The following is a 23853-nucleotide window of genomic DNA, read 5'->3' as shown; positions in this document are numbered from 1 at the left end:
AAATCCTTCTTCTAATTCTTGGGAGGATCATTTTTTTGAGTACACTAATAAAATATGAATAATACACAAAATACAACTGGCAAAAAAGTATTTATTATTCAAACTCATCTCAAGAAGCCCAGCCATGAACAAAGCATAGTGTATTAAATAGTTCTACAAGCAAATTCGAGCAAACAACAGTCATGCCATGATTGTTTCAATTCTTAGGACATGTGTGTGTGTGTGTGTGTGTCTCCCTGTGTGTGTCTCCCTGGAAGACAAGCATGAAATTGTCAGTCCAGGATTGGTGATCCATGTTGGTCAGGAAAGGAAAAAGGTTTCAGTGGATTGTGTGATCATAGACATTGTCGTTGTCATAGATATCTGTAAGGAGGAGAGAGGAGGTCAAGAAAGGGGTTAACTCCTTGTACTTTTACTACTTTGCATATATACTGAACAAAACTATAAACGCAACATGCAACAATTTCAACGATTTTACTGAGTTACAGTTCATATAAGCAAATCAGTCACTTTAAATTAATTAATTAGGCGATAATCTATGGATTTCACATGACTGAGCAGGGGTGCTTTAGGCCCACCCACTAGGGAGCCAGGTCCAGCCAATCAGAATGAGGTTTCCCCACAAAAGGGCGTTATTACAGACAGAATTTCTCCTCAGTTTCACCCTTACAAAAAAAGATTGCAGTTTTGAAACTGCAGTAAAGGTGCAGTAACTGCAGTTGACTGTGGTATTTTGGATGCAGTAACTGCAGAATAACTGCAGTGCACTGCAGTTGAGTTGCAGTTGAACTGAAGTTATACTGCAGTTCCACTGCAAAATTACTGCAGTTAAAAAAACAGTGTTATTTTGGACACAGTATTTTCCTGCATACTGCAGTCATATTGCACTCTAACTACAGTTATACTGCAGTGTGCTGCAGTTATACTGCACTCTAACTGCAATATTTTTTCATAAGGGCATCAGCTGTCCAGGTGGCTGGTCTCAGATGATCCTGCAAGTGAAGAAGCCGGATGTGAAGGTCCTGGGCTTGCGTGGTTACAAATGGTCTGCGATTGTGAGGCCGGTTGTACATACTGCCAAATTCTCTAAAACGACGTTGGAGGTGGCTTATGGTAGAGAAATTAACATTCAATTCTGTGACAACAGCTCTGGTGCATATTCATGCAGTCAGCATGCCAAATACACGATCCCTCAAAACTTGATACATCTGTGGCATTGTGATGTGTGACACAACTGCACATTTTAGAGTGACCTTTTATTGTACCCCAGCACAAGGTGCACCTGTGTAACGACCATGCTGTTTGGTCAGCTTCTTGCTATCCCACACCTGTCATGTGGATGCATTATTGTCGCAAAGTAGAAAGGCAGAGATGTAAACAAATTTGTGCACATAATTGGCGAGATATAAGCTTTTTGTACGTATGGAACATTTCTAGGATCTTTAATTTTAGCTCATGAAACATCGTACCAACATTTTACATGTTGCATTTATATTTTTGTTCAGTATATATTACATGAGCTCATCTGGGGTCTGTGACTCCTGATGTTGTGTCCCAAAGCTAGATTCATAATATCACTTCAGAGTCTAAATATAGATGTATTTACAGTAAGCATAATTAATTCAAAAATAACTTACCGTTAATATGATCAACATCGTCGTAAACATCCTCCCCTTCCCTGAAAAGGAATATTGAAAACCATATTAACCAAAACATTATGACACAGTTGTCAGCAGTAAATTATAATACCAGTGACTAACAGAGACTATGGCTATTCTGAATCGATATTCTACCAATAATTGTGTTGAATAAATATATAAGAAACCTACGCCTGAAGAAGAACAACCCTGGGCACATATCCATCTGTGAGAGAATGAAAATTAATGAACAATTAAAATAATGACACTCATGCTGACAAAAGTAATCAAAACAGGGAATTTTCTGCAATCTCTAATTGATTAGGCTGTAGCCTAATCAAATATACAACGGAGTTTTACAGAAACTTTTCACAAGAGGGCGATGTATTCACATACATTTCCCCTGCTCATTGCGACACAGGGCTTTCTTGCCACTGGTGAGTTGAATTATCTCCAGGATCTCTCCTTGAACCACAGCTAGATCCTTGCCTCCTGCCTTCTTGATGCTTGCGTCAACCATCATGCAGTGTAACACCTTAATCGGTCCCTCAAACTGACAGAACAAAATAAAAGTTATGTTTATTTTTTCATATGACTTGGTAGTGGCATATGACTTGGCGACTAGTGATTGTGCTTTCAGAGTAATGTGTGCACATTAATTGTGGTAAAAGCTCTTTTTTACTAACAGTTCAACAGATATGCAAGAAGAGCAAACTAAGATTTACCTTAAATTTTTTTCTGAACTCTTGTTCATCTTTCTCCAGTTTCTTGCTCATTTTTGGATGTAGACTGGAACATAAAGACAAACATGTCCTTTTTTGTCTGATCACAAAAGTAGTTTTTGTCCTCTTTTAGTAGCCAACTTTCTTATTTATGCTTTCTTATTGTTAGCCATTAGCAACTACTTTATTTATATACAGTGCAATACATGCTCTATGCAACAGACAAGTTAAACCGTATACAAGCTTTGATTTTCATTTTCTAAGTAAACATATAGGCCAAAGTTGGAAAGCTATTAAAGCAACACCACACTATGAAAAACCCCAGACAGAGGAAGGCATTTGACTTACTCCCCTGTGTATCGGAAAAGTACAAAAAATGATAATAATTGAATTCAAAGACACTGTATATGAGGAATACCTTATTTTAGGAGGTGGAAGTGGGAAGTCATTGTTTATTCCTTGCACATCATCGTAGTCATCTTGAGAGAGAGCGAGAGAGAGAGAGAGAGAGAGAGAGAGAGAGAGAGAGAGACAGAGAGAAACAGTAACATAAGCATACTACATGAACAACTTAATGGAAAACGGTCATTCACAGCTCCACTTACCCTCCTCTTGAGTCATGCTGCTGTAAGAGAGAAACATATCACTCATATCAATCACTTGCATTCGGGTTACACTGTTTCAATTACAGACAAAGTTAAAGCAACATGGTATATTTGTGCTTGCGAGAGCTACCTGTTCATGTTATCTGAGGAGTCGACATCATAATAAATGTCATTGTCCTCAAAAGAGACGGGAGGTGGAGGTGGTGGTGGTGGCAGTGAGGGGTCAGGGGCTCTGGACAGTTTGAGTTTACGTTTCACTTCCTCATAGTCCACATCCACACATGTGTTAATGATGTAGCCATCTGCAAATTAACACTTCATTACTGGTTTTTGGAAGCTTTAGGTACACAAAATGTGTGGTTTTCAGCATTGTCACAGGAAATATGGACCAAGTATAAAATATGGAACACATATTGAATTGTTTAGGGACAGATCAAAATTTACTGGAATGGGGGGTGGGGCTTGTCCAACTCCAGGTGTCATAAAAAAAAATACCCCCTCCCCAATGTAAATGTTTTTTTCCACTTGTACTGTAAAAAAAAATATGCACACCCTCCCTCCTCATAAAATGAACTCTAAAATAATAATTCATTGTATCGTCCCCAAGGCAATATAAATGTAATTAACTGTATAACGAATAAGTGAGGTGAGCCAGCAAAAAATATATATATACAGTTAAAGTTGGAAGTTTACATACACCTTAGCCAAATACATTTAAACTCAGTTTTTCACAATTCTTGACATTTAATCCTCGTTAAAAAAATCCCTGTCTTAGGTCAGTTAGGATCACCACTTTATTTTAAGAATGTAAAATGTCAGAATAATAGCAGAGAGGATGAGTTATTTCAGCTTTTATTTCTTTCATCACATTCCCAGTGGGTCAGAAGTTAGCATACACCCAATTAGTATTTGGTAACATTGTCTTTAAATTGTTTAACTTGGGTCAAATGTTTCAGGTAGCCTTCCACAAGCTTCCCACAATAAGTTGGGTGAATTTTGGCCCATTCCTCCTGACAGGGCTGGTGTAACTGAGTCAGGTTTGTAGGCCTCTTTGCTCACACACGCTTTTTCAGTTCTGTTCACATATTTTCAATGGGTTTTGAGGTCAGGGCTTTGTGATGGCCATTCCAATACCTTGACTTTGTTGTCCTTAAGCCATTTTGCCAAAACTTTGGAAGTATGCTTGGGGTCATTGTCCATTTGGAAGACCCATTTGCGACCAAGCTTTGACTTCCTGACTGATGTCTTGAGATTTTGCTTCAATATATCCACATAATTTTTCTTCCTCATGATGCAATCTATTTTGTGAAGGGCACCAGTCCCTCCTGCAACAAAGCACTCCCACAACATGATGCTACCACCCCTGTGCTTCACGGTCGGGATGGTGTTCTTTGGCTTGCAAGCCTCCCCCTTTTTCCTCCAAACATAAATATGGTCATTATGGCCAAACAGTTCTATTTTTGTTTCATCACACCAGAGGACATTTCTCCAAAAAGTACAATCTTTGTCCCCATGTGCAGTTGCAAACCGTAGTCTGGCTTTTTTTATGACGATTTTGGAGCAGTGGCTTCTTCATTGCTGAGCGGCCATTCAGGTTATGACGATATAGGACTTGTTTTACTGTGGATATAGATACTTTTGTACCTGTTTCCTCCAGCATCTGCACAAGGTCCTTTGCTGTTGGTCTGGGATTGATTTGCACTTTCGCACCAAAGTACGTTCATCTCTAGGAGACAGAACGCGTCTCCTTCCTGAGCAGTATGACGGCTGCATGGTCCCATGGTGTTTATTCTTGCGTACTATTGTTTGTACAGATGAATGTGGTACCTTCAGGTGTTTGGACATTTTATAAGTTGTTTAAGGGCACAGTTAACTTAGTGTATGTTAACTTCTGACCCACTGGAATTGTGATATAGTGAATTATAAGTGAAATAATCTGTCTGTAAACAATTGTTGGAAAAATTACTTGTGTCATGCACAAAGTAGATGTCCTAACCGACTTGCCAAACTATAGTTTGTTAACAAGAAATTTGTGGAGCAGTTGAAAAACAACTTTTAATGACTCCAACCTAAATGTAGGTTAACTTCCTACTTCAACTGTATATATAGAATAAAATAAAAGTTGAACGTCCAAATCAACTTAAAGCATCTATGAAATTAGTTTTGCAGCGACACAATTCGAAAGGAAGTCTACAGCTGAATTGTTTCCTTTTACTGTTTGTGATTCACAAATTATTATTCCCATAATTTGATTAACTGTGATTTAACAAATGTGAAGAGGAAATCCGTTTATACAGTCAATTAAATGATCCACCTACCACTATTGTCACTATGTATAGATGGGCAAGATAGAGTTGACTGTATACTAGGCGCGCAGAAAAGCGTAGTGCTTAAGGAAAGTACCAAAACACCTTAATAAAGGGGGCGCATTCAAGCAGATGAGGAAATGTGGCTATATGATGTGCAAGTAGAGGTACTGGGGTGCAAAAGAGCAAAAAAATAACAACATGAAGATGAGGTAGTTGGGTGGGCTATTTACAGGTGCAGTGATCAGTAAACTGCTCAAAGTTAGTGAGGGAGATATAAGTCTCCAGCTTCAGTGACTTTTGCAATTTGTTCCAGTCATTGGCAGCAGAGAACTAGAAGGAAAGGCGGCCAAAGGAGGTGTTGGCATTCGGGATGACTAGTGAAATATACCTGCTGGAGCGCGTGCTACGGGTGGGAGTTGCTATGGTGACCAGTGAGCTGAGATAAGGCAGTGCTTTACCGAGCAAAGACTTATAGATGACCTGGAGCCAGTGGGTTTGGCGACGGATATGTAGCGAGGGCCAGCCAACGAGAGCATACAGGTCACAGTGGTGGGTTGTATATGGGGCTTTGGTGACAAAACGGATGGCACTGTGATAGACTACATCCAATTTGCTGAGTAGAGTGTTGGAGGCTATTTTGTAAATGACATCGCCGAAGTCAAGGATCGGTAGGATAGTCAGTTTTACGAGGGTAAGTTTGGCAGCATGAGTGAATGATGCTTTGTTGCGAAATAGGAAGCCGATTCTAGATTTCATTTTAGATTGGAGATGCTTAATGTGAGTCTGAAAGGAGAATTTACAGTCTAACCAGACACCTAGGTAACAAGCAAAATAATACACTAACGTTCCCTTGTGCCCATTAAAAAAATCACACAACCCTCCCCAAATCAAAAAAAGAAGATAGACAACCCCCCTATTTTGGACCAGCCACCTCACCCCATTAAATGTAGAACCGTCCCTTAGTTCTATAGAACTTAACAGTGTTTTACTTACAGGTGCCAGTCTGTGTGCGGGCTAGCCACATGCCCCCAGGATTGTTCTCAACCCGTAAGATCTCCACACTGTCTCCCTGCCGAACAGTTAGATCCTGCTTGCCCCCCTGCCAGTCATGTCGAACCCTGGCCATGTGAAGGACCTCTATGTCCCCAGTCCCCAGCTGTGGAAGGGTACAAATAAACACAGAGGGTTGTAAAGGTGTTCTTTTAGACTGCAGAGATGAATGAGATTTATGTTCTGCATGTGAGATTACATTACTGTATATCTATATTTGGCAAAACACCATATGTAAAAGGCTCACAGAGCTGTATTACAGGTGTGTTCCAGAATTCCCAACCTGGTCTCAGACGTAGCATAGCAAACGTAAATCCGGGACACTTAAATTAGTATGATATGTTACGTTTGGTATTGTTATATAAAACAGATGGCTAATTAAGGCATTTTAGTTAATTAGCAACTTTTGAACTACTTACTACTTTTTAGCTTTGCATTTACTTAGCATGTTAGCTAACCCTAACACTAACCTTAACCCTTTTAGCTAACCCTTACCCTAACCTTTAACCTAACTTCTAAACTTAACCCTAACCTTCACCTCAACCCCTAGCCTAGCTAACGTTAGCCAGCTAGTTAACGTTTGCCACCTAGCTAGAACATATCATACATTTTGCAAATTCGTAATATAATGTACATTTTGCAAATTTGTAACATATATGAATTGTAATTTGCAACATATCATACGAAATGGGTGATAGACATCCACATATAAATACATACCATACGAAACGTAACATATCATACTAAATGGAGTGTCTTGGATTTACATACAGAATAATGAGAAATGCTCTGAGACCAGGCTGCAGCACCATATCCAAGACCCTGGTATCAAATGTAGCAAGTGTGTTATGACAAACATTACTGTTTGGGGGGATTTATGGATTTGTTAGCGCATGGAAATGTGTCAAATCACCTTGAATTTCTTTCTGTATTTGTTTTCCCTTTCCAGTATTTCCTTTTGCTCTCTCCTCTCCTGCCGGCTCAACTCTTTCTGTTTATTCTTATCAGAACTTGTGGTTTTCACCTCCTCTTGGTTGCCTCTGAGATGGCAAAAGACAGAGATGGCAAAAGACATTAACGGGTCAGTGATTATTTGAAGTGGACAGCTATTACGCCTATATAAACACATTTTAACAGATATGTGAGTATCCAAGTGTTTTTTATTATTATTAGCCTTGTGATATTGGCTGTTTAAAGTATGCCATGCCAGACATTGAGTTGTCTACTTGTAAGACAAGCATAAACCGAAGATACCACGTACTGTATGTAGGCAGGGGATCAAAGTTGTATTTCAATACTATACTTACTTATCAATCATATCATAGACCTCACTTTCATCGCTCCCCTGCAGCCAGGAATAAGAACATAAATGTCATGAAAAGCATGTGTATCAAGAACAGTATTTCAGAAATAATTCAAAAGCAGTGTTCTGCATTGATGGTCACTGATGGTAAACATGAATTCTTTCACCTTATCTATTTGTGAAGAACTATTTTCATTCCAGGAGTCTGTAGGTGAAATAGCAGAAAATATCATTCATGACATGCATGAACAAGCAATGAACATTTAAAATACATACATTATGGGATGATGGATTGAGAAACTATTTGTGTATATAATTCAAGCTTTCACATAAATCATACATTCACGATTTAAGAGTCATCATGATTCAGTCCTAAATTCACAATAGCTAGTGAATCTCTTGCATGTGTTCATGGTAATATAGTAGTTATTTTCAGACATACCACTTTTGTCCCAGCTCCCTGGGTGTTTTGGGTTTGGGGGTGGGGGAGGTGGTTTTACATCTAGGCCTAGGCCTATGTCATCATATTCCCCCTGGTCATCCTCAGAATGTCTAACAAGACAACAGGAATCAGAGGGACAAAATACTTAAGTGAAAAATTCAGTTGCCTACAGAGTAATTACAATTTGTGTCCATACTATCACTCAACACTTGACATTTCAAGTGAGCACACTCACACAGGGGTACACTGCCGTGGTAGGCTGCTGGGCTTGGTTGGGAGTCTTGAGGGGCCAGACAGACTGACTATCCCTGGAAGAGACTTACTGCTGCCACCTGAGGAAAATAAACAACCTGCACTGTAGGTCTACAGTAGGTCTTCACCAACTAATTCAATATTAACATATATATTAAAGGGCAATGCTCTGCACCAGCAGCAGCAGTCTGAGAATTTCTGTTGATCATTCATTTCTTACAGAATATACTGTTCCGCATGTATACAGTAGGTCATTCAAAAATACTTTTTAGAGAGAGACGTGTTGAGGTTTTAACTAGTAACTAGATAAAGCACACTGCATATTATACAATTATACAATTATACAATATATTATACAGGTTGCAAGTGAACAGATACCTTTCTTGTGTCATTATGGTGCTTACAGTAAGTCCATACACGTATTCAAATAGAATAGACACTGGCTGGAATGCGGTTTTCACCAACCATCATCCAGGATTAAGACCACACATAGTATAAATGTATTCAAAACAGTCAGTTTTCCATTTTACACTTGTACGGAAGGGGGGCTTTATCAAAGGAAATTAAGGCCTAGATTAAGGTCAGACCCACACTAGCCAACACACGCATAATGGTTGTTTTGGCGGTGTCAGAGGTGGAACTGCATTAGAGCTGTCAAATCCACAAGCGGCTCCCGGAATTATACCTAAAGAGGAAATTGCCATTGGCTGCATGAAGTCGCATTAAGAGAAATCCCATGCAGCCTTGTTTACAAGTTCAAACAGTGGAATAGGAGTTGTAATTACTCCTCGATTAGGCTGATAGAAATCCTTATTAGTTAGTTTAAAGATTTTCAATTTGGGTGTCATTATTTCTATATAACCTACACTTTCTAGTTCTAATGCGATTAGGAAGGGTGTGGCTTTGTGACACGGGCCACACGAGCAGACGCTGTGATTCGACAGCTCTAAAGCAGTTACACCTAGCCTGGTTGACGCAACCCAGGTGACTCACAGCGCAGGGAGAGCTGTGACCACATTGGTCTGGAAAGGAGGCTGTTTGCTAGTGCAATATTCGCTCAGAAATTGTGCAACGGGTTTAATTTGTTCTCTCAAATATGCTTTTTCCCTGTGGCTTTGAGGTGTGTGTGGCTGTGCATTTGGGTGTTTGATTGAGATAGACACAGAGGAAATCCAACACAGCCCCTTTCCTTATCGACGCATTGTGCCAACAACATCAAAGAGTCATACCAGACTCTGGTCGAGAGAAAGAGAGTTACAGTGCGTTCAGAAAATATTCACAACCCTTGACTTTTTCCCACATTTTGTTGCGTTACAAAGTGGGATTTAAATGGATTTAATTATAATTTTTTTTGTCAACGATCCACACAAAATACTATGTAATGTCAAAGTGGAAGAAAAATTCTAACATTTAAAGAAAATGTTTTTGGAAAATAAAACACTAATATACTGTATTCTTTATTAGATAAGTATTCAACCCCCTGAGTTAGAATACTTATCATGTTAGAATCACCTGTGGCAGCGATTACAGCTGTGAGTGTTTCTGGGTAAGTCTCTAGGAGTTTTGCACACCTGGATTGTACAATGTTCGCCCATTATTATTATAAAAAGTCTTCAAGCTGTCAAGTAAGTTGTTGATCCTTGTTAGAAAGTATTTTTGAAGTCTTGCCATAGATTTTCAAACCGATTTAAGTCAAAACTGTAGCTAAGCCACTCCGGAACATTCAATGTCATCTTGGTAAGCAACTCCAGTGTAGATTTGGCCTTGTGTTTTAGGTTATTGTCCTGCTGAAAGGTGAATTTGTCTCACAGTGTCTGTTGGATTTTGCCTGTGCTTATCTCTATTCCATTTATTTTTATCCAAAAATTATTTTTCTTTAAAAAAAGTCCTTGCAGATGAAAAGCATACCCATAACATGATGCAGCCACTGCCATGCTTGAAAGTATTAAGCGTGGTACTCACTGTTGTGTTGTGTTTGATTGTCCCCAAACATATCGCTTTGTATTCAGGACAAAATGTAATTTCTTTGCTACATTTTTTGCAGCATTATTTAAGCGACTTGCTGCAAGCAGGATGCATGTTTTGGAATATTTTTATTCTGTTACAGGCTTCGTTCTTTTCACTCTATCATTTAGGTTAGTATTGTGGAGTAACAAAACTAAATTGTCTGTATCTTTGTTGTGACTGGGTGGTATTGATACACCACCCAAAGCCTAAATAATAACTTCACCATGTCACGCCCTGGTCTTAGTATTTTGTGTTTTCTTTATTTATTTGGTCAGGCCAGGGTGTGACATGGGTTTATTTTGTGGCGTGTTTGTGTATTGGGGTTTTTCGTAGGTTTTGGGATTGTGGCTTAGTGGGGTGTTCTAGCAAAGTCTATGGTTGCCTGAGGTGGTTCTCAATCAGAGGCAGGTGATTCTAGTTGTCTCTGATTGGGAACCATATTTAGGCAGCCATATTCTTTGAGTGTTTCGTGGGTGATTGTTCCTGTCTTTGTGTTAGTTGTCACCAGATAGGCTGTATAGGTTTTCATGTTCCGTTTGTTGTTTTTGTATTGTCGTGTTTATTCGTCATTAAACATGTATCGTATTAACCACGCTGCATTTTGGTCTGACTCTCCTTCGACGGAAGAAAACCGTAACAGAATCACCCACCACAGGACCAAGCGGCGTGGTGACAGGCAGCGACAGCAGGAGCAGCGAAAAGAGGAATGGACATGGGAAGACGTTTTGGATGGCAAGGGTTGTTACACTTGGGAGGAGATACTGGCTGGAAGAGATCGCCTCCCATGGGAACAGGTGGAGGCACTTAGGAGAGCAGAGGCAGCCGGAGATAGGAGCCGGCGATACGAGGGAACACGGTTGGCAAGGAAGCCTGAGAGTCAGCCCCAAAAATTTATTGGGGGGGGGGGCTCAGGGAGAGTGTGGCAGAGTCAGGGTTCAGACCTGAGCCAACTCCCCCTGTTTATCGTGAGGAGCAGCGATCACAGGACTTCTGGACTTGGGAGGAGATATTGGACGGAAAAGGACCCTGGGCACAGCCTGGTGAATATCAACGCCCCAAAGAAGAACTGGAGGCGGCGAAAGCGGAGAGGCGCTGGTATGAAGAGGCAGCACGGCGACGCGGATGGAAGCCCGAGAGTCAGCCCCAAAAATGTATTGGGGGGGGGCTCACAGGGAGTATGGCTACGCCAGGTAGGAGACCTGCGCTAACTTCCTGTGCTTACCGGGGGGCTAAAGAGACCGGGCAGGCGCCGTGTTATGCTACGGAGCGCACGGTGTCTCCAGTGCGGGTGCATAGTCCGGTGCGGTACATACCAGCTCTTCGTATTGGCCGGGCTAGAGTGGGCATCGAGCCAGGTAAGGTTGGGCAGGCTCGGTGCTCAAGAGCTCCAGTGCGCCTGCACGGTCCGGTCTATCCAGTGCCACCTCCACACACCAGTCCTCCGGTGGCAGCTCCCCGCACCAGGCTTCCTGTGCGTGTCCTCGGCCCAGTACCACCAGTGCCAGCACCACGCACCAGGCCTTCAGTGCGCCTCGCCTGTTCAGCGCTGCCAGAGCCTTTCTCCTCTCCAGCGCTGTCGGAGTCTCCCGCCTGTTTAGCTGCTCTCCCGCCTGTTTAGCGCTGCCAGAGCCTTCCTCCTCTCCAGCGCTGCCGGAGTCTCCCGCCTGTTTAGCGCTGCCAGAGCCTTCCTCCTCTCCAGCACTGCCGGAGTCTCCCGCCTGTCTAGCGCTATCAGAACCTTCCTCCTCTCCAGCGCTGCCGGAGTCTCCTGCCTGTTTAGCGCTGCCAGAGCCTTCCTCCTCTCCAGCGCTGCCGGAGTCTCCTGCCTGTTCAGTGCAGCCAGAGCTGCCAGTCTGCATGGAGCAGCCAGAGCTGCCAGTCTGCATGGAGCAGCCAGAGCTGCCAGGCTGCATGGAGCAACCAGAGCTGCCAGGCTGCATGGAGCAGCCAGAGCTGTCAGTCTGCATGGAGCAGCCAGAGCTGCCAGTCTGCATGGATCCGCCAGTCAGCCAGGATCCACCAGTCAGCCAGAATCTTCCAGATCCGCCATTCAGCCAGGATCCGCCAGTCAGCCATGATCTTCCAGATCCGCCAGTCAGCCAGGATCTGCCAGTCAGCCGTGATCTTCCAGATCCGCCAGTCAGCCAGGATCCACCAGTCAGCCAGGATCTTCCAGATCCGCCAGTCAGCCAGGATACGCCAGTCAGCCAGGATCTTCCAGATCCGCCAGGATCCGCCAGTCAGCCAGGATCTGCCAGATCCACCAGTCAGCCAGGATCTGCCAGAACCACCAGCTAGCCAGGATCCGCCAGTCAGCCAGGATCTGCCAGAACCACCAGCTAGCCAGGATCTGCCAGAGCCTACTACCTGCTTGAGTTTCCTCTCAGTACTGGGCTTCCTCTCAGTACTGGGCTCCTCTCAGTACTAGGCATCCTCTCAGTGCTGAGCTTCCCCAGTGCTGAGCTTCCCCTCAGTGCTGAGCTTCCCCTCAGTCCCGAGCTTCCCCTCAGTCCCGAGCTTCCCCTCAGTCCCGAGCTTCCCCTCAGTCCCGAGCTTCTACCTCAGTCCCGAGCTGCCCCTCAGTCCAGTGGGGTCCTTGGTGAGGGTTATTAGGCCAAGGTCGGCGGCGAGGGTCGCCAATCAAAGGACGCGTTACAGGGGGACTAAGACTTGGTTGGAGTGGGGTCCACGTCCCGAGCCGGAGCCGCCACCGTGGACAGACGCCCACCCGGACCCTCCCCTATGGGTTTAAGTGTGCGGCCGGGAGTCCGCACCTTGGGGGGGGTTCTGTCACGCCCTGGTCTTAGTATTTTGTGTTTTCTTTATTTATTTGGTCAGGCCAGGGTGTGACATGGGTTTATTTTGTGGTGTGTTTGTGTATTGGGGTTTTTCGTAGGTTTTGGGATTGTGGCTTAGTGGGGTGTTCTAGCAAAGTCTATGGTTGCCTGAGGCGGTTCTCAATCAGAGGCAGGTGATTCTCGTTGTCTCTGATTGGGAACCATATTTAGGCAGCCATATTCTTTGAGTGTTTCGTGGGTGATTGTTCCTGTCTTTGTGTTAGTTGTCACCAGATAGGCTGTATAGGTTTTCACGTTCCGTTTGTTGTTTTTGTATTTTCGTGTTTATTCATCATTAAACATGTATCGTATTAACCACGCTGCATTTTGGTCCGACTCTCCTTCGACGGAAGAAAACCGTAACACACCATGCTCAAAGGGATAGTTTTATTACACATCTACCAATTGGTTCCTTTCTTTGTGAGGCATCGAAAAACCTCCCAGATCTTTGTGGTTGAATCTGTGCTTGAAATTCACTACTCGATGAGGTAGTCATTCAAAAATAATGTTAACCACTATGCAGTTTACAATGTGATTTGTTAAGCACATTTTTACTCCTGAACTTGTTTAGGCTTGCCATAACAATGGGGTTGAACACTTATTGACTTAAGACATTTAGCTTTTCATTTTTTATTACACTGAACAAAAATATAAACGCAACATGCAACAATTTCAAAGATTTTACTCAGTTACAGTTCATATAAGGGAATCAGTCAATTGAAATATATTCATTAGGCCCTAATCTATGGATTTCACTTGACTGGGAATACAGATATGCAACTGTTGGTCACAGACACCTTAGGGGTGTGGATTAGAAAACCAGTTAGTATCTGGTGTGACCACCATTTGCCTCATGCAGTGCGACACATCTCCTTCACATAGAATTGATCAGGCTGTTGATTGTGGAATGTTGTACCACTCCTCTTCAATGAATGTGCGAAGTTGCTGGATATTGGCAGCAACTGGAACACACTGTTGTGCAAGTCGATCCAGAGCATCCCAAACATGCTCAACGGGTGACATGTCTAGTGAGTAGGCAGGCCATGGAAAAACTGGGACATTTTAAGCTACGAGGAATTGTGAAATCAAATCAAATTTTATTGGTCACATACACATGGTTAGCAGATATTATTGCGAGTGTAGCGAAATGCTTGTAAATTGTGTACAGGTATTTGCGACATGGGGCTGTGGATTATCATGCTGAAACATGAGATGATGGCTGCAGATGAATGGCATGACAATGGGCCTCAGGATCTCTTCACGGTGTCTCTGTGCATTCAAATTGCAATTGATAAAATGCAATTGCATTCGATGTCCGTAGCACAGCAATTGCTAATAACCCATCTGCAACCGCTGATAAATTGAAAATCTGAGGCCTGCACCCAACACTAACCCGCAAATATAGAAAAAATGCGCAATGTGCTAGTCAAAGACAGCAGAACAATTATTTGACAGGGGGTGCAGGATTTTTTTTTGCCTGATTGATATATGTTTCTGCTTATAATTTCTGACATTTTGGTAAGCTATTTGTTAGTCAACTTGTCTATAATTAGACACAGTTAGCTTATTTTTTGTCATTATATTATATGACAGAGACCAATAAGGACAAATTGTCAGGGGTAGTGGTCTCAGGAGAACGCTGTGACATCACAATGGGACTAGGTGGCGTTATGCTGATGCTGGAGGGGTGTGATGTTCTATCGAGGGAACAAACGTGATTGTTATGAATCATTTTCTGTTTTGCTACATACTGTATGCAACAAGATTTGAGTTGCAAAATAATTGTATTCTTGTTAACTAACTTAAATCTAAACTGTACAGTTAGATGTTTACGTCTCTCCATCATACTTATGACAGTTACATAGATCTTTCCACGAGTTCCCTGGAGAACCTCTATGCTCGTCATCGTGTGTGTCCCCAAATGGCATTATATTACCTAATAAGGTGTGCACTATATAGGGAAAAGGGTGTAATTTATGACATAACAATTGAGTGCATTTGATTTAGGCTTAATTTTGGCACACTACAATGATACACTCCGTTCATAGTGTTTCACTTGATTTAGAACTTGTCCCATTTGGAATATAGAATGAATGTTACACTCAGTCCATACTTCGTGAGCCAAATTGCATGCACCCATTGAACTGAAGTTACATTGGCTTTATCCAAAATGGCAACCGATTCCCCATATTGTGCACTAGTCAAAAGTAGTGATATGGTGCCCTTCCCGACGCAGACATTGACTGACCGAGGGCTCCGGAGTGGCGCAGCAGTCTAAGGCACTGCATCTCAGTGCTAGAGGCGTCACTACAGACCCTAGTTTGATTCCAGGCTGTATCACAACTGGCAGTGATTGGGAGTCCCGTAGGGTGGCACACAATTGGCCCAGCATCGTCCGGGTTAGGGTTTGTCCGGGGTAGGCCGTCATTGTAAATGAGAATTTGTTCTTAACTGACTTGCCTAGTTAAATAAGAAACATATATATGTCGTCCTAGAAGACTAAATAAACCCTTGCTCAACAGAATAATGTCATAGATCGATAGAATGAATGCTTCAATAAAGTTGACATCGGTAAAGTTTTCTGTCATCTTTCATGGAGCAAAGACGAAAATAGAACAAATACAGTAACGCAAAAAAAAACGTAAAGATTTCCTGTGCAAAATGTCTAAATGATATCAGTTTGACTGGTTGTAAGGGGGGAAAAAGCGAGAAAAAAAAAGTGCAAGTGACCCATCTGATAAGAGTTCAGTTCATCTTCAATGCATATTTTATGTGGTTAAAATACTATCAGCTTTAAAGATGCTTTTATGATTAAGAGAGCACCTCTACAGATGGTATCTAATTAAGCATTGCATTCTCTCAAGATGCAGAAATAAATAAATCATATTTCTTCACTCCTGTTCCCAAGTCCAAATTTCGCCTACTTTTGGTGTATCGTTTTACTGCAAGAAATGCTTAATTCTGCAGGAGTTATTATTAAGGATATGTGAGAGGTTATTCCGTTTCAATTTAACCAATCTGAAAAGTAGGCTACAGTTTCCTTGACATGCCATTAGGCCAATTAAATAGTCCACAAATGTTGAAGTGTCGAATTTGTATAGTGCCTCACAATCATCACACATAACATAACAGGTGTTGTGCCGAAAATCTCCTCCCTGCCAGAATTCTCCCCCCTTCGCGTTCTTCATTGCTGCAACTTGCTTGCTAGTTGAGATTTCTGCTCTTCACTCCATTGTCAGTTTAGCCTACATTTCACTGACCTTAGTAGCAGAAGGCATTTTTGTCTGCAGTTTTCGGTTTGTATATTTGTTTCAAGTGTATTTGGCGGTTCTAACTTGTATGGCGCCCTGGGCGAACGTCCGCGTCCGGGGCCGCCCCCGGCAAGTTGCTGCCCTGGGCGGCTGCCCATGTCACCCGTACCTAAATCCGCTACTGAATTTTGTATTGGTCTTTAAATAAATCTATTTGCCAAAATTCGTCATCATTCTCAGGTCTTATTCGACTAGTATTTTTGAAAGTGTAAGGATAATAATTCAGCCATAATTGTTTTGAAATGTTTATTGCTTGCCAGCATTTTACTCCCTCCTCTATGTTTAATATAACACACATACATTAATTATTAATTTTGGTTGCCTATCCTGACATGAAGTTTGTTCTGTAGAAAGTATTTGACTCTGATGTGTGTCACAGAAAGTATTTAACTCCAGCCACAAAATTAAGGAAATTAGAGGGGGAGGGATTCTGGCAGGGGGGAGATTTTCGGCACAACACCGGCACTGCCATCGTCCTCTTTTGCCACTTCACAAAATATTATCCAAAACATTACTTCTCTGGCCCTCCCTACACTTTATTTTAAACTCTCCTTTCGCAGCTTTTGACTTATTGCATTACACTTTGACAATGTCCTTTCTTTTAAATCTCCCTTAACGTTTTCTGCCTGTTCCCAAAAACATTATTTGTCGATTGGCTGAGTAGGCTATTTGGCGAGTGTACCGTTAAGCCCTAAAGTTTCGATTTACACCATGCCCAAACCAAACGTGTGCCTGAATACACGTGCGCCATTGTGCTCAAATTGATTTTGTCCCCCCACACCAAAGATCAGGACACACAGGTTGAAATATCAAAACAAACTCTTAACCAATTATATTAATTTGGGGACAGCTTGAAAGCATTAAACGTTTAAGGCATTTTAGCTAGCTTGCTGTTGCTAGCTAATTTGTCCTGGGATGTAAACATTTTACCTGAAATGCACAAGGTCCTCTACTCCGACAATTAATCCACACATTAAATGGTCAACCGAATTGTTTCTAGTTATCTCTCCTCCTCCTCCCACGCTTTTTCTTCTTTGGATTTTATATGGCGATTGGCAACTAACTTTCGTAATAAGGTGTATTACCATAACTGACCTCAGTTCATCTTTCAATCACCCACGTGGGTATAACCAATGAGGAGATGGCATGTGGGTATATGCTTCTAAAAGCCAATGAGGAGATTGGAGAGACAGGGCTTGCAGCGCATTCCGTGCCACAAATAGAATCAACTTCTATTTTAGCACCTGGCAATGCTGTTGCTCGTTGGCGCGACGCAACCAGTGTGGTCAGCATGTTATACACTAATACCCTAAAATAATGAACGACAAACCTCAATGTAGCCGATATAAATTGCACAATAATGATACATTTCTTGATTTTTCTAAAGGTATTGTTTCTCTTTATTCAACAAGCCCGCCACCCACCCCTTCAGCCAATATTCAATGACCCCTAAACCCATCCGCCCCGTGGATATAACCGTGGGGACTGCGGGTTATGAGTCAACCCGCGCATCGCTACTGCCCATACCATAACCCCACCCCCACCATTCTTTTTACAATGTTGAAATCAGAAAACCGCTCGCCCACAAGACGCCATACAATTGAAAACGGGATTCATCCGTGAAGAGTACACTTCTCCAGCGAAGGTGAGCATTTACCCGCTGAAATCGGTTACAATGCTGAACTGCAGTCAGGTCTATCCTGGTGAAACTGTAATGATCATGTTGTTTAGTCAGCTTCTTGATATGCCACACCTGTGAGGTGGATGGATTCTCTTGGCAGAGGAGAAATGCTCACTAACAGGGATGTGAACACATTTGTGCACTAAATTTGAGAGAAATAAGCCTTTTGTACATATGGAACATTTCTGGGATCTTTTATTTCAGCTTATTAAACATAGGACCAACACTTTACATGTAGCATATATTTTTTTGTTCAGTATAATCTCAAATGTTCTTCAAACAAGATTCCACTTTGACATTATGGGGTATTGCGTGTAGATCACAATCAATTTAAAAAGCAGTCTGTAAAAAGCAAAGGGGTGTGAATACTTTCTGAAGGCACTGTCGGTGTTAGCCAAACTAAGTTACACCTCCAACACCGCCAAAACACCAGCTATGCATGCAGGTGTCGGCTATCGCCGGTGACCGCTTGATCTGATCTAGGCCCAAGCTGCTTACCTTCAGTCTTCCTTAACCCTGGGCGCCCTGCAAGGTGTGGTGCCCTGGTGTTTCTCTGATGGGCCTGCAGGTTGACGTGGGGGGGTCGTCTGGGCTTTATGGGTCTGGAGCCCTCAGAGGGCAGGGTCCTTCTCAGGGGGGTTACCTCCGTCAGACTCCTCTGGCTGGGTAGGGAGGGGGCGCTGGCTTGGAAGGGGCGGTGGGTACTCCCTTGTGCGTTAGCATCATATTCTGCAGGCGCTCTCCTGTGACCCTCACCTTCCCTAGCCTGTCAGTGTCTGAGGGTGGGGGTAGAGGTCGGGGCGGCTCCTTGAAGGCTCCATGGGGGCGGTGTGATGGTGGAGGGCGGGGGAAGACACCATGAGGCTTGGGGATGGTGGATATGCCCTCCAGTTCAGCCCTTACAGGTCGTGGTGGTAGTCTCTGAAGGTCGGGTGTGGAGCTTGATCCAGAAAGTGGTGGTGTGGGAACCATAGGCATCAGTTTATGTCGGACCCCTCCATTTGCTGTAACACCGGCATCTGCCAACAACGGGCCTCCTCTACCAAATCCTGGCAGTGGAGATTTTGGAGAAGTACTATCTTGGCTACCTGCCATGTCAGCCTTGGCATGGAACCTGGCCCTCAACGCACGAACATCCACACTCTCCCCCTGACACAGATACAGCAAGGTGAGAATGTGGCTCAGTTTGTAAGCAGGAAGTTAGCAGAATAGCAAAAACAAGTGCAACCACCCCCACACACATTTCTCTTTCTTCACACACCAATACTGAGGCATCATTCAAATGAGGGAATACACACGTCAAATCACTAGCGGTTCCTGATCCTAGCATCATTACTACCACTAAATGACACTATAGGCTCAATAAATTACTTGCTCTGACCAATATAAAGTCTCTCTCAAGCACCAGAGTGAAAATACAGGTACAAGTCTTTCTGAATGTGCTACTATCAGAGAAAGCTGATAAAACTGAAAGCTATTATTTTCTTTGAGACACAGAGAGATATTTCAATAGATGTGTGAATAGTGTTCTCTGAGGCACATTTGACATGTTAGGTGCAACCAAACCAAATGTCACATGCAAGTGAAACTACCAAAGAGCCAGTAAGGGAAGATGTTCTGAGATAGAGGTCATGGAACAGTAATCAATTAGGTCAGATTGTCACAGACAGTGCACTTTTATGATCAATGCTACTTCTCTGAAAAGTTTAGAAAAACCCACACTCAAAAATGATTACTTCAAGAGTAAAGGTCTTTGCTGAATAAAGAGTTAAAAGAATAAAACAATGAAGAGAAACAGGAAGTAACTACAACCACACACCTATTCACCTCTGTATCACTCTGCAATGGTTGCCATAGAAAATGCAGTAGCAGTCTTAAATGGACCAATGAGACGCATGCTTTGCTAGAGATATTTTTCTTGTGACACACAGAGGAAATAAGAAAGACCTGTCTGTGGACCACAACAGATGGAGCCTATCTAGCATTGTTCTCAAGCACTTGCTTACTCAAAACACAACTGCATGCCCTTTAACATGATCATTGACTCCAGAACTTTCCAAAATTATCGAAGAGTTCACATGAGTTATTAACATATAGTTTGTTTATGGCATAGGTGTATGAAGTCTAAAGGAAAATGTGATACCAAATAACAAAACACAGATTAAACAAATATCTAATCTAATAGGAGAGAAAGTGTGTGGATCCATTGTGTGTGGTATGCTGAGTGTTAATAATTAACTGGTTATAACAGTGATCAATAATTCCCTGACTGAATCACCACTTCTTATACAGAGAAATAACAACCAATCAAATAGCTTGAGTGCAATGTTTAAATGTTCAACTTAATTGAGACATTTACAAACTGAAAATATTATTTCCAGACTATATCCTGATGATCAATTCAAATTAGTCCCTTGAAATAACATTATTCAAGACAATATTTCATTTTTTAGGTACTTCAATCTAGGCTAATTCTTTTCACATCTTCAGCATTTAAGTTTGTACATTTTCGTTGAATCTAAACAAAAATGTATTAACATTTTTTTGAATTGGAGAACAGTGAAATCAATCATGTCCAGTCTAATAACAAGTGATTATTGTGTCTCAAGAGTAGATGTGAAAGTCATTCTTCAACCAAAAAATATTGGGGTTGAACATATGGTTTATAGATGCTCGAGCCATTGACATTTCATTTCACGCATGTATTTGTAGAAGCGCAAAAAATGCGACCTCAAATAAGAAACGCGACCTGTTAGATAGAAAACGGGCTACAAAGTTGTTATAGCCTATATATAAATATATATATATGCTGTTTAATATTCATCGTTTGAATTTTTTTTCTGTGTCATTTCAACAATATTTAAGTGATACTTTACCATCTTTGTCCGTTTGGAGTTTAACTTAAATGTATATGAAAATGAAGTGATCCATGTCGAACTGTGTCATTCAAGGATGCTGCGCGACACCGTTCCGTTTGTTACACAATGGATATCTCCAACGCTAAATCAGGAAATAGGTGGGGCGGTTGACAAAATGCTACTGTAAGAGTTCATTTATATCTGAAGGTTACTTATAGGCTATGGATTTTTATTATGAAATGAATGTGAAACACAACAGTCATTTATTTTAATGACTGTCTTTCGATTTGATTACCATTACGAAGCTTCTGTTCCTTTAGTAGGCCTCATACCATTTAATCCAAATTGGAGGTGAGATACTCATAAATGTATTTCACCTTCATTACTTGATAAAAAAATCTGGCAAACATGATTTATGAGCACCCATCATCCATCATTAAGAGATCCACAGCATGCATGGATTTCACATTCTGGAACATAAACAACCACTTTCCCTTGTTTACATAAATGGTGAAAATATCAAATTCAGATTTGTCTGACATTCATGGGCATTCTCAGAATTGTAAACAAGTTCGGTTATGAAATCCCTCCAAAACGAAAGCACTTTGTCATTTTCATACAGCTTACTTATTCAGCTAATAAGCTTATTCACAAAAAGTTGTAAAGACTACTGAACAACCTACAAATAGAATTGCCGTTGAGCTGAAATTCACAAATGTACAACATGATCAAAAAGCAATGTAAAACCGTACCCTAGAAACAGATTCATACCAACACACTATAATTGTTCGTGTACAGTATATTTATTTTTATTTATTATTATTTAACCTTAATTTAACCAGGTAGGCTAGTTGAGAACAAGTTCTCATTTGCAACTGCGACCTGGCCAAGATAAAGCGTAGCAATTCAACACATACAACAACAGAGTTACACATGGAATAAACAAAACATACAGTCAATAATACAGTAGAACAAAAGAAAACAAAAAGTCTATACAGTGGGGCAAAAAAGTATTTAGTCAGCCATCAATTGTGCAAGTTCTCCCACTTAAAAAGATGAGAGAGGCCTGTAATTTTCATCATAGGTACACTTCAACTATGACAGACAAAATGAGAAAAAAATCCAGAAAATCACATTGTACGATTTTTTATGAATTTATTTTCAAATTATGGTGGAAAATAAGTATTTGGTCAATAACAAAAGTTTATCTCAATACTTTGTTATATACCCTTTGTTGGCAACGACAGAGGACAAATGTTTTCTGTAAGTCTTCACAAGGTTTTCACACACTGTTGCTGGTATTTTGGCCCATTCCTCCATGCAGATCTCCTTTAGAGCAGTGATGTTTTGGGGCTGTTGCTGGGCAACACGGACTTTCAACTCTCTCCAAAGATTTTCTATGGGGTTGAGATCTGGAGACTGGCTAGGCCACTCCAGGACCTTGAAATGCTTCTTACGAAGCCACTTCTTCGTTGCCCGGGCGGTGTGTTTGGGATCATTGTCATGCTGACAGACCCAGCCACGTTTAATCTTCAATGCCCTTGCGGATGGAAGGAGGTTTTCACTCAAAATCTCACGATACATGGCCCCATTCATTCTTTCCTTTACACAGATCAGTTGTCCTGGTCCCTTTGCAGAAAAACAGCCCCAAAGCATGATGTTTCCACCCCCATGCTTCACAGTAGGTATGGTGTTCTTTGGATGCAACTCAGCATTCTTTGTCCTCCAAACACGACGAGTTGAGTTTTTACCAAAAAGTTGTATTTTGGTTTCATCTGACCATATGACATTCTCCCAATCTTCTTCTGGATCATCCAAATGCTCACTAGCAAACTTCAGACGGGCCTGGACATGTACTGGCTTAAGCAGGGGGACACGTCTGGCACTGCAGGATTTGAGTCCCTGGCGGCGTAGTGTGTTACTGATGGTAGGCTTTGTTACTTTGGTCCCAGCTCTCTGCAGGTCATTCACTAGGTCCCCCCGTGTGGTTCTGGGATTTTTGCTCACCGTTCTTCTGATCATTTTGACCCCACGGGGTGAGATCTTGCATGGAGCCCCAGATCGAGGGAGATTATCAGTGGTCTTGTATGTCTTCCATTTCCTAATAATTGCGCCCACAGTTGATTTCTTCAAACCAAGCTGCTTACCTATTGCAGATTCAGTCTTCCCAGCCTGGTGCAGGTCTACAATTTTGTTTCTGGTGTCCTTTGACAGCTCTTTGGTCTTGGCCATAGTGGAGTTTATAGTGTGACTGAGGTTGTGGACAGGTGTCTTTTATATTGATAACAAGTTCAAACAGGTGCCATTAATACAGGTAACGAGTGGAGGACAGAGGAGCCTCTTAAAGAAGAAGTTACAGGTCTGTGAGAGCCAGAAATCTTGCTTGTTTGTAGGTGACCAAATACTTATTTCCCACCATAATTTGCAAATAAATTCATAAAAAATCATACAATGTGATTTTCTGGATTTTTTTTCTCTCATTTTGTCTGTCATAGTTGAAGTGTACCTATGATGAAAATTACAGGCCTCTCTCATCTTTTTAAGTGGGAGAACTTGCACAATTGGTGGCTGACTAAATACTTTTTTGCCCCACTGTATACAGTGAGTGCAAATGAGGTAAGTTAAGGAAATAAATAGGCCATGGTGGCGAAGTAATTACAATATAGCAATTAAACACTGGAATGGTAGATTGGCAGAAGATGAATGTGCAGGTAGAGATACTGGGGTGCAAAGGAGCAAAATAAAAAAATAAATACCAGTATGGGGATGAGGTAGGTAGACAGATGGGCTGTTTACAGATAGGCTAAGTACAGGTGCAGTGATCTGTAAACTGCTCTGA

General features: G+C 41.8%; 1 protein-coding gene across 1 annotated transcript; it reads right to left on the bottom strand.

Moving 5' to 3' along the window:
- Positions 1–73: 73 nt before the first annotated feature.
- LOC112252141 (FYN-binding protein 1) lies at positions 74–18920 on the bottom strand. Its single transcript, XM_024423121.2, has 15 exons — positions 18655–18920; positions 8304–8400; positions 8069–8178; positions 7794–7831; positions 7631–7668; positions 7237–7363; positions 6267–6429; positions 3095–3266; positions 2965–2984; positions 2778–2838; positions 2363–2426; positions 2034–2190; positions 1830–1863; positions 1638–1678; positions 74–363 (listed from the first exon to the last, which is right to left on the bottom strand). The coding sequence occupies exons 5-15, from the start codon at positions 7639–7641 to the stop codon at positions 320–322; spliced, it is 894 nt and encodes a 297-aa protein (XP_024278889.1). The 5' UTR covers positions 7642–7668; positions 7794–7831; positions 8069–8178; positions 8304–8400; positions 18655–18920; the 3' UTR covers positions 74–319.
- Positions 18921–23853: the final 4933 nt, after the last annotated feature.

The sequence above is a fragment of the Oncorhynchus tshawytscha genome, linkage group LG06 (assembly GCF_018296145.1).
Source record: "Oncorhynchus tshawytscha isolate Ot180627B linkage group LG06, Otsh_v2.0, whole genome shotgun sequence".
NCBI classification, from domain to species: Eukaryota; Metazoa; Chordata; class Actinopteri; order Salmoniformes; family Salmonidae; genus Oncorhynchus; species Oncorhynchus tshawytscha.
Note: the sequence above shows the minus strand (reverse complement) of the source record. Positions and strands in the feature narration are given on the sequence as shown.